This window comes from Tamandua tetradactyla, chromosome 23 (genome assembly GCF_023851605.1).
Source record: "Tamandua tetradactyla isolate mTamTet1 chromosome 23, mTamTet1.pri, whole genome shotgun sequence".
Classification (NCBI taxonomy): Eukaryota; Metazoa; Chordata; class Mammalia; order Pilosa; family Myrmecophagidae; genus Tamandua; species Tamandua tetradactyla.
In genome coordinates, this window is record NC_135349.1 from 48,587,501 (window position 1) to 48,598,975 (window position 11,475).

General features: G+C 56.9%; 1 protein-coding gene across 2 annotated transcripts; it reads right to left on the reverse strand.

Moving 5' to 3' along the window:
- Nucleotides 1-4,049: 4,049 nt before the first annotated feature.
- LITAFD (LITAF domain containing) lies at nt 4,050-7,754 on the reverse strand. Of its 2 annotated transcripts, none has more exons than XM_077141857.1 (4): nt 7,640-7,754; nt 6,044-6,130; nt 4,652-4,808; nt 4,050-4,194 (listed from the first exon to the last, which is right to left on the reverse strand). In XM_077141857.1, the coding sequence occupies exons 1-4, from the start codon at nt 7,656-7,658 to the stop codon at nt 4,086-4,088; spliced, it is 372 nt and encodes a 123-aa protein (XP_076997972.1). In that variant the 5' UTR covers nt 7,659-7,754; the 3' UTR covers nt 4,050-4,085. The 2 variants fall into 2 exon arrangements, with proteins under 2 accessions (XP_076997972.1, XP_076997971.1); XM_077141856.1 differs by having other exon boundaries at nt 7,559-7,748.
- Nucleotides 7,755-11,475: the final 3,721 nt, after the last annotated feature.

An 11,475-nucleotide genomic window follows, 5' to 3' on the forward strand; every position in this document is an offset into this window, starting at 1 on the left:
TTCAGTGAATGACGTGGAAGTCGAGGAAGATTTCTACTGTCCCTGGAAATAGGCTTGGGAAACCTTTTCATTTATAAGCAGCAAGGTTCTACTGAGATGTATCCCCCCCATCAGTTGCAGCACTGCTGATGTAGAATCCTGGGTGGTGGTTTTTTTGTTTGTTTTTTTAAAAACCACTAGCCAGTCATGTTTTAGCTTAAATAAAAAGTTTTTTGGGAGGAAACAGTGTACAAACAAGACGAATGGAATGTTATTTAAAGGTGATGGAAGGTGTCTTCCAGGGGAGGGCCCGGCCTGCGCCTTGGAATGGCTTCCTTCCCCTTCTCTTTCCACGGTGCTTCCGTGCCAGGAGCCGCCTCCCGACCGGAGTGCGGGTCGCCCATCACGGGGCCACCTTCCGCCCCCCGTCCCCAGGAGGTGTGGGCAGGGTGGCCCGACTGTTACTTTGAAGGAACAGTAGATGTTGGTTTTCGTTTTGACTGTTGGTGGGGGGGGGGTTGGTGAAAATCTTAGGCACGTGAAACTTCCTGCTTTTCCTGAAGATGTTAAATGACTGTTTGGACGAAGAACTTTTTGCAGCATGTACACTGTATGCCGCATTTCCTTTTTCATTCACTCCTGGTTATGGCAGCAAGATTTTGAGTTTACTAAATGGATTTTAGGGAGCTGGGTGGAATTTTTAAAGGAAGGAGATAACTGCCTTTCGGGTGGTTTACTGAGCCCTGAAGCTGTGGCACCCTCTCTAAGATATGCTGGGTGCCCTGTGGGTGCCGGCCGGAGGCCTTGGCGGGGCAGGCCCCTCGAAGCCACCACATGCTAGGGTGGGGCCCGGGGTTTGTCCTGGCCAGGGCTCATCCCACCTGTCCATGGAAGCAGCTGAGCCGGTCTTGCTTAGAATTAGAAAGTGCATCCTGGGGCACAGGCTCCGCCTCTTCCGTCTTCTGTAGCAGTGCTTTAGGCCCAGGTTCTTCTTCTTGAGGCATTAAGGCACCGTCCCGACGCACCCTGCTAGTTTCAGGGGGGGACCCTTGGGGCGCGCCCTTGGCCTTTGGTGAAGCGTTTTGGGACCCACACGCAGTGGGGTTCCGGGTAGTGCTCTTGGGGCCAATGTGGGATTATGGGGGGAGTGGGGGGTCAGACACCCTGGGAAATGCAGCTTGGGTGTCAGTGCCTGTCGGGGGAGGAGCCTAAGGCACTGAGGATGGCACTCCTGGCATGCTCTGTGATAGGTGGGTCTCGCATGGTCTCGGCACCCTCTCCCTCTGTGCGGGGTGTCCCTGCGGTGTCTCCCAGGATGTGGGGGCACCTGGCAGTGCACCCGTGTCAGCATCTGGTCCTGAGGCAATGTTTCCCGGTTCAGTCAGTAGCTGGGGCGAGTTTACAGAAGTCTGGCCCCTTAAGCCTCCACGAATGCTTGAGGCGAGGCATGTAAATTAGACAGTTCGGGTGGGGCAGTGGTGGCTCAGTGGCAGAAAAGAAAGAAAATGAGACGTTTCTTATCTGCTTTGTGGTTTGGGTTCATAGGGTTAGAGCTGGAATGGGCAAACCGTTTTAAAAGGGCCAGACTGTGGTCTCTGTCACAGCTGCTTGACCCTGCAGTTGGGCGTGGCCGAGTGGCACAGACGGTGCCCTCGTGGGGGCGTCATTTGCCCCAGCACGCCACGTGTCGCCCTGCATTCCAGGGAGAAGGAGGCCCCCTGGATAACTCGCAGGCTGACGTCAACAGGCGTCTTGGGTGAAATGACGGGATGGGATTACCTGGCCCATCCAGCTGATTAGTCTCTCCAGGGGCAAGGTTCTTGGCAAAAGGACCCTGGAGGCAGGCTATGCCCTCTGTGGGAGATATTTACACTCTCAGACGCTGGTGCCCTGGAGGTCCGAGCTCCATGACCCTTAAATCTGGACCAAACTCCCGGAGTTCCTCTGTTGGAACAAGGGAGACGGGAGCTTGCCTGTGTCCTCCCTGCCAGCCCCATACTTCTACCCCAGTGCTCTGCGAGCCGAACACGTTGGTGCCGAGCTTCAAGGGCGTGCCCGCAAAACCCCCGCGCGACATTGCACTGCCTGGGGGCGGGCACCCAACGAAGCAGGAAGGACCTATTCGGGGTGTGTGGCAGTTCGCGGTGCAATTCTCTTGTGGTCCATTTTGCTCCTAATCAAAGCTTGGAGACTAAAAAGCCACATGTACCCAGACTACCCGTCGAGCCCATTCCCTGAAAACGCTGGTCGCTGAGACCCTTTTCCACCCACAAAGTGGGGACTGCTTGAGCCCTTTTGCCTCGTTTCTACAAGGTTAGTTTCGCAGGCAGGAGGCAGGGAGGCGTCAGGCGAGTGAAGGGTCAACTTCTGCATCTGGACAGCAGCCAGGTGAGTGGGGTGCTGCCAGTGGACCTTCCGCTGCAGAGAAGTTGCTGGCGATTTGCAGCCCGGCCTCGGTGCCCCTCGCCCCTGCCGGGCGACACTGCTGCCTCCTCGCCTCCCTCAGCACAGAGCTCAGGCCTGGCTCCCGGGAGTGCTGGGGACACCTTCCTGGCAGCCCTCCCGGGCCACCGTGACACCTCCAGCCCGCAAAGGGGTCGTGCGGCGCCCGGTGCTGTGACGAAGGCTCGGAGGCACCTGACAGTGGTGCTCTGTCTGGCACCACACCTACAGGCCCACACTGGCACTGCCACCCCCATGATATAGGCCACCGGGGTGCACTCAGTCTCCAGGCTTGAGCCTAGCTTGGGGGACAGTGTTGGAGAAAAGCAGGTGACAGTCTTTCCTGACAGCGGCCCTGTGAGCTCTTGCCACGTGATCAGCAGTGAGGCCTCAGCACTACAAGCGGCACAGGACGTGGACTCGGGGACACCGAGTGGCCTTGCTCTGCTCTCGAGTCTCGCCGTGTGCGGGGCTGGCATGCAGACCCAGACTCGCCGCCAAGACATCTCTCCTGGCACTCCCAGTGCTGCTCTCCCTGTGTGGAAGCTGGGGGCTGTCCCGATGGTCAAGGTCACCACCAAAGACAGGACACTTCCCTCCATGCCTGGGTCCTGCCTCACCTCCTGGGGCGGGCCTCAGGAGGGGCCAGGGGCCAGGTCAGCCCTCGGGGAGGTGTGTGGGGCAGAGGGGGCCATGGAGACCATCGCAGGGGGGTTCAGGGACGGCCATCGGGACTTGGGGGAGGGCCCATTCGAACCCTCAGCTCTCGATCCCGGGTGCTCCACTTCCGCTGGCTGGTGACACCGGAGGCCTGGGCAGCTCGTGCCTCCTGGTCCCCTTGGCCTGGTGAGGCTGCCTGGATCCTCCCCACCACCCACAGAAGCTGTCCTGTCCCCCCTGTGCACACACACAGCACGTGCACGTACGTGCCCCCGCCCGCCACCCTTTCACCTTTTCTCGGAGGTGCAGCGTCGCAGGCAGACATCTGCTGGGTGTGGGTCTCGGGCCCCTGCAGTGGGGTGGGACGCACTGCCCCCCGGGTGGCAATGAGGCGTGCTTCTGCAAGTCCACTCGTGGGCACTCGAGCAGAGAGCTGGTGGATGAGGACGCGTGAGCAGCATCGCCCCTGAGGCCGACCGAGAGAGGTCTGGGACCCGAGGCCTCCGTGTCTACTGGATTTGGCACCGGTGTCACCAGTCCGATGGTCAACCAGGTGAGATACGGTTGACCTGGAGGGGCAGGGGGCCAGGAGTGAGCCTGCATGTGGGTGGAGGAGGGACTGGCTACTGAGGACGAGGATAACAGGAAGTCAGGTGTCCCCTCTCAGCGGGAGTCACCGAGAGGATTTTCTCCCTGCAGAACTGATGGGAGGGAGGTAGGAAGGATGGAATGAGGCAGAAGATAGAGCCTGGAAAGGGAGGGCGCAGCTACTGTGCCTGCCTCGTTCAGTCAGTGGGTGAGTCAGTCAACAAACGCTGAGCACCTATAGGTTCGAGACTTCTAAGCCCTAAGCTGAGCCTGTTAGGACAGGAGGCAGAAGGGAGGGGGGGCGCCTCTGGTACCCTCCCTAGGCCCTGCCCCACTCCTTAGGTCAGAAGGGACCCCAAGAAGAACAGACGCTAGGCACGCGAAGTTTGCTCAGAGAGTGTTGATTCCACCGCAGCTCACAGGCGCTGGAAGCGGTAGATCTCATGCTGGCACACGGGGCATGTGTGCTTCACGTCCATCAAGTCACTGATGCAGAAAGGGAGGAAGCAGCAGCCGAGGGCACACCTGCAGCCGCGATGGCACCGTGAGTCAGGCCCAGCCTTGGGCCATCTCCCAAACCCACCCAGTCAGGGAACTCGCCTGGGGCCCAGTTAAATGAGAATCTCAGGGTGGGGGTCTGGGCACCCCTACTTTTCAAAGTGCCTCAGGTGACAACTAGACCGTCGCGCTTATTAGCCCCGATGGCAGCTTCGGCCAACCACAGGCTGGCTGACACTAAGTGCTCCGCAGGCTCCGCCCATTGGCTCGTTCCCTGCAGTTCTCAGAGAAGCCCACTCACATGCCCAGGGTCTCCACGTGCTAAGTGGCCCAGCCAGACTGGGACCTCCTTCCCACCCGCCTGCCTTGGTCCTGCCCCGCCTTCCCCAAAAGCGCCCCCTGCGCCCCAAGCAGCAGTACATCAGGGAAGAGCCCCTCCACCTCCCCTCCCTGCCCAGCAGGCGTCAAGGGGCCATGCGCTCACCCGAACATGAAGAGGCCGGTGCACATCAGCCAGGTGAGGGTCCCCGGGACCGAGGAGGTGACGGTGATGACGTGGCTGCCGCAGTACGTGCATGTCGTGCGCACGGGGATGCTGGAGCAGCACCTGCTGTCCACCTTGGGAGTCCTGGTGAGCAGGACTTGGGGGCAGGGGGAGTGGGAGATGGGTCAGCCTCGGCACCCTGCCCTGTCCCCCAGGGCCACCCCTGGGGCGCCGTCATCAGCAGGTGCACTGTCCAGAGGGGCCTCCCTCCACGGAGGCCCCCAGCCCTGCCCTGGGCAGGTTCGGGCCAGGTGACCGCAGGGGCCCGGTATTGGCATGCACGCACGCTTCCGAGAGGGCCCCAGGATATCCTCCCCAGGAATGTCCTTTGTTTGTTTTTGTAAAATTCATCAGAGTTCAGGTCTAATCCCGGCAACGAAAAACCCTAATGGGACACCCTTGGTAAAAGAGCTGCGTGGTGGGGGGGTGAATCAACCTGAAACTAAACCTCTTCCGGTGGGGGCGCGTCTCGCCTGTTCTTGACGCGACTCCCTCGCGTTGCTGCAGTGCGACCAAAAAAAGTGCACGTAGCTATTTTTAAAACTGCAGCCATTTCTGCCTCCCCAGGCGAGCAGGGGAGGGAGCGCTGTGCTGGTGGCTGTCATGTCCCTAAACCAGCACCTTCCCCACATTGGTGTTCTGAGTACAGGCTCCGGGTCTGGGTGATGAGGAGGGGTTAAGGTACTGAGGAACCTGGGCTTCCTCGGGGGCCCAGGGGGAGAGGGTGCTGGGGTTTGGAGGCTCCCAGATGTGTGGGGGTGTGGAGACTGCAGTTTAACAGGGAGTTCAGGAAAGACCTTGGGCCACAGCGGGAGCCACGGGTGGGCTCGAGGGACAGTCATGCTGCTTTCCATCCATAAAGTTTGCCATCTTCATCCTGCCTGCTGGGATGCTCCCTCAGAATTGACAATCCAACCCGAGACCTCTCCAACTTCACAGTGCACGGGAATTCTCAGGAAGTTTGTTTAAAACTGATTCAGTAGGATTGGGGGGGGTGGGGGCTTGGGGATCTGTATCACCCTCCCCCCACCATGTGGTTTGGGGGGCTGCAGCTGCAGGGCAGCGAGTGGGACAAACATTTCCTGAGCACCTACTGTGTACCAGCCTCCCCCCCCACCACCGTGGCTTCCATTGGCGAGCGCGAGGAAGGCGCTGGGTGGCTGCTGGCCAAATGGCGACGGCTGGGGGCAGAGATGGAGCCACAGCTTGGGGCTGTGGGGGTCGGGGCGGGTGTCTTCCTGGGGGTTGCTGCTGGGCAGAGTCTCGGTGAGAGAGCAGGAGAGGGAGCCTCCCGGCGACCCTGGGAAGCAATGGACGAGCGGGTGTGCTCACCTGTCTGAACCCCTTGGGGGCTTTGGACATAGAAGCTGGGAGGTGCTTGAGAGCTCTGGTTTGCATTCCTGGGGTCCACAGGGGGCTCTTTGGGAGAGAGAAGGAAGAAGAGACACCCTCAGATCCGAGGGCTCCCTATGTGCTGGCTGCAGAGCCGCAGAGCTGGCCAGCCTGAGGGAGGCAGCCCCTTCCACAGAAGCCAAGGCTTGGTGGGGAATGAATCGAAAGCTGGTAGGGATGGGGCTGGGCCGGGGACCCGGGGGTCTCTGACTCCAGTCGTGCCCTCGTGGCCTGGCATTCCAGAAGGAGACGGTTCCAGGAAGGTGAGATGCACAAGTGGCAGGAGGGACCCCATAGGCTTTCGTTTAAAAAAAAAAAATCAAATATTGGGCATATATCACCTGCCAGCCCTTGTGCCGTTCCAGCCCTTGCTACAAACCCAGGTGGAGCAGGGGTTTGACATGACTTCAGTTTTACATGGCAGAGACGAAGCTGCTCCAGAGGTTTGGTAGCTTTCCTGAGACCACCCAGGGGTGAGTAGCCGAGTGTCGGGGCCAAGGCAGGGTCTTAAATGCCCCCCACCCCGAGCGCTGTGCTCCCAGCCCAGCCTGGACCCCCACAGCCTGTGGACACCCCGGCCTTTTCCCTCACTCCCCAAGAGTCAGGAAGAGTCCCTAGCAGGCTCAAGGCCATTGGGAGAAGGAATCGGGCTGGGGTGGGGGTCCCGGGTCCCTGCGAGGAGGGAGTTGGAGCCCCAGCAGCTCCCACGGGCACCACGCAGGCCCCATAGCTAGAGCGCCCTGCCCCTCCTAGGAAAGGAGCTGCGTGGCTCGAGGGGGGTGTCTGGGACCTCCCTCCCCAATGCCCTCACCCCCCACCCCAGTGGGGCCACCCAAGCAGCAGGAAGCCCCTCCCTGCTTTGGGCCACATGCTCTAGATTCCAGGGTCCGGGAAGAGACATCCTCCCGTCAGGGGACCCCAGCACCCTGGCCGGGCACAGGAGGTCAGAAAGGTCAGATGATCAGAGATGAAGTAGCTGCAACAGGGCTCAGGGCAGCCCGAGGCTCAGGCTGGGGCCTCTCAAGTCCCAGACAGGCCGGCACCCATCAGCTCTGTAGATCCCCTCATCCACACTGGGTGGCCAACTCCATTCCCCAAGGCCACCCCCTCACTTGCCCAGGGTTCCAGCTGCACGGCCACGGTGTGTGGCTGGCCACACGGGGGCAGGGGGGACAGGCAGGGGTGTGGACAGGTTGGGGGGCCAGTCAGAGGAGTCGTAGCCTCATGGGTTGAATTCATTGTGACATTTTAAGAGAGGCCCGGATGTCAGAGCCACCCCCTTCCCATCCCCACCTTGATCTAGGGCTGGTGGGGGACCAGCAGGGGGGCCGGGCCAGCCCCCAGCTCAGCCAAGGGACCCACAGAGTCTTGTCCTTTGCCGCGGGGGCACCAGAGCCTTCTCCTCCCTGTCGACCCTCCAGGGGCCAGTGGCCCCTTCTCGGAGGAGGCCCTCACCTGGGGGAAGCTGCTCTCTTGGTCCCAGCAGTGGCTTCTGGGCAGCTTCGGATTCCAAGCTCTGCTGTGTCATAGACTCACCTTTAGAGATCCCCATCATGGGTCCTGGTGGCCCTGTGGGAGACAAGTGAGGGCCCGGCCCCCCCTGACCCCTGCCGCTGGCCCTGACCGGGTGGCACGGCCATTGTGATGTGTGCCTGCCCAGCACAGGTGGGCAAGGGGAGGGCCTGGAGGGACCTCCCAAGGTGGGCCCTGCTCCCCCACCCCGCCGCCCCACACTGCCCCCATTTACCCCAAGAAGCTGAAGGCACAAACTCAGAGGTCGGCGCACCCACATTCGCAGTGGCTTTATTCACAGAAATGCCCCTGACCCCCAACAACGCCAGGTTTTCCCAGGTGATCTCATTTTACATTTACCCACAGCTGGTTTCTCAGAAAGCTGAACATACGTCCTCCTGTGACCCAGCAATTGCACTCTCCCAAGTTTTCACCCAGAGAAATAAAATCATATGTCCACGAAAATGACTTGTATGAGAAAATTCATACAGCCTTATTCGTAATAGCCAAAATTTGAAAATGACCTAAATATTTGTCAGCAAGAAAATGGATAAACAAGTCATGTGTATTTTAACATAAAACGACTCAGCAGTAAGAAGGAATAAGCTATCGATAGACTCAGCAATGCGAATCAGTCTCAAAGAAATACATATTTTTGAGTGAAAGGAACCTGCCACACAAAATCACATAGTCTGTGATTCCATTAGAAGAGTGGCTGCCTTTGGGGTGGGGGTTGGCTGTGGACTCAGAGAATTTTCCAGAAAGGTGGAAATGTTCTCTATCTGGATCATGTAGGTCTTTTCATTTGTCAAAACTCATGTTGAAAATGTTAAAATAAATGGAGTAGATTGAAATGCTAGTGATGAATGAAAGGGAGGGGTAAGGGGTATGGTATGCATAAATTTTTTTCTGTTTTCGTTTCATTTCTCTGTCTGAATGGATGCAAATGTTCCAAGAAATGATCATGATGATGAATATGCAACTATGTGATGATATTGTGAATTACTGATTATATATGTAAGACGGAATGATTAAAATAGGAATGTTTGCGTTTGGTGTTTTTTGGTATTTAAAAAAATAAAATAAAAAATTAAAACAAAAGCAAACAAACAAAAAAACTCATGTTCATTACTATTTTATTCGCTGCCATATTCTCAGTGCCTAGAACAATTCCTGGCATCGAACAGACACGCAATGTTTGTTGAATAAATAAATGCATTATATGTGCATTAGTGGCGGTTCTGACTTTAGAAAGTCTGTGGATAAACATTTAAAGATTTTTGTAATTGGTACATATATATTTGTACAAGTACCCCCCTCTTTCTGGCAGGTATACTGGTTTTCGTTTATGGTAGAGCGAGAAATGTTTCCTTTTAAAAGAATGTGTTTGGGTGCACGGGTGGTTCGGTGGTAGAATGCCCGCCTTCACGCAGGAAACCTGGGTTTGATTCCCGGACCATGCACCGCCCCCCATAAAAAAAAAAACGAATGCGCTTAACTTTAAAAAGAGAATAGCTTTAAAAATGTATTAAATTAAGCACAAAATTACGGTACAACCCAGCAATTCCACTCCTGGCTATATAATCTGAAGAAGTGAAAATAGGGACTCAGATACTCATACCCCCATTTTCATCACAGCGTTATGCATAAGGGCCCCTCAGCCAATGAATGGAGAAATGAAGTGTGGTCCATCCATGCGATGGAATGTTACTCAGTCATAAAAAGAAATGAAGTTGTGACCCATGCTATGACATGGACACACCTTGAAGACATTATGCTGAGGGAAAGAAGCCAGACACAAAAGGATAAATATATCATTCCATTTCTCTGAGCTATTAGAGGAAGGAAGTAGATTAGAGATTGCCAGGGGCTGGGAGGAGGGGAATGGGGAGTCTGGGCCGAATGAGGACAGAATTGCAAGCATGATACTGGGATGTAATTAATTGCCATGGAATTGTATATTTAAAACATGCTTAGGATGGCAAATGTTAGCATGTATATAACCACAATAAAAAATCTTTGCTTCTGTGAACCTCCCCGCCTGCTACCCCCGGGGTGGCAGCGGCTCCCCCAGCGTCACAGGTGGGCCTGTTGCTAACTCCAGGGCACCTGGGGACCCTTCTCCGACCCGCCGCCCCTGCCACCCCTGGCCCTCCCAGCGGCCCCCTGCCTCGAGACCACTCTCCTGTCACAGCCCTGACCTCCCTTGGCCCCCGCCCTGATGCCTCACTCTCCCCTCTAGCCCCCTGTCCATGGCGCCCCTGTCCCCTCTGGAGCCTGAGATTGGGTGATTCTCTGCCTCGTTGCTGGAGGCCTTGCCTACTCCGTTTCCTGCTGCATCCCCCAGGGCCTGGCATAGGGAAGCGGCTCAACAAATCCTGCTGAACGAACGAATGAACTGATGAATGAACGAAGAGCCCAGCCTGGATGACACACCAGGGCTGAGGTCCTTGTACAGACTTGAAGTTATGTATCTTGGGGGTGGGTGGGGACGGCCTCCTTTTCTGGGTATTTTCAGGGTGGGGTGCAGCCCCCCTAACACAAGGTTGGGATCCCAGCAGCCATGTCTGAAACGGGGACCCCCAGAGATGAATGAATGAGGCCAGCACTTGTGGGCGGGCTCTGGTGATTCTGGCCATGGCCACCAGGGGGCAGCATGAGGCTGCCATGAGTCAACCTTGCTTGTTCCTTCTGGCAGCCAGGTTCTGCTAAAAGCAGGGATTCCGATCCTGAGAGGGGCAGACCCAGGAAGCACGGCTGCCCCCAGAGGGCGTCTCCCCCACCTCCAGCCCTTTAGCACAAGTCCGGTCCTCCCCAACCCGCCCTGGGGTGATGGCTCCTTTCCCGTTTACAGGGAGGAATGAAGAGATCAGAGAGGGCCTGAAACCTACCCAAGGTCACACAGCAAGGCCCTGCAGAGTGAGGGCCAGCTCCGGCCTCTCACCCAGGACACAGGACCCCTAGGGGAGTCAGGCGGGCCAAGCTGGGCTCCTCGTGGGCCTCTTCTTTGTGCATCCTATGTCTTTTGAGTTTTGGGGCTCCTGGGGATTTTTTTTTTTTTTTGCTTCACAATTTTTTTTTAGTTGTGATAATATATATACAAAACAAAATTTTCCATTGTGGCCTCATTCAAGTCTACAATTCAGTGGCATTGGTCCCCTCACCCCCACCTTACCAAAGCGTTTCCATCATCCTGGATAGAAGCTCTGACCCATTGGGCAATAATGGCCCCGTCCACTCCTTCCCTGGCCCCGGTACCCTGCATTCTAGTTTCTGACCCTTTGGATTTGCATATTCTAATTATAACAGTAAGATCATATGATGCTTGTGTTTGGGGCTCTGGCTTTTTCACTCAACAGTCTGCACTCAGCATAATGCTTTAAGGTTCATCCATGCTGTAATGGGAATTAAGATAAAAATTGTGTCTTTGGGGCGGTGCCATGGTGGCTGAGTGGCCGAACTCTCACCTGCCATGCCAGAGACCTGGGTTCGATTCCTGAAGCCCGACCCATGCCAAAAAATAAAACCATGCCTTTGCACCCCAACATAAGGCCTGACCCAGAGGAAGAATGAGGTGGTTGAGGGTGGGCACCCCCCACTCAGGCGGGGGCTCCTCACCTTTCAGAGAGTCGCTTTCCCCCTCTGCACATTGGGTGTAGCAGGGGCACCTCCTGCTAAGTGCTGTGCAGATCCGCTGAGCCCGTGCTGGCCTCGTCCTGCAGGCGCACCTTCTCCGGCTAGCCTCCGCCCCACCCCGGCTCCGCAGTGCTGTCCCTGCTGCTGGGACGCAAGGCCCTGGAGTCTGCCACAACTGGCAGTCACCCCCAGGGTCTCGGCCATACGCCAACCCTAGGGGCCCA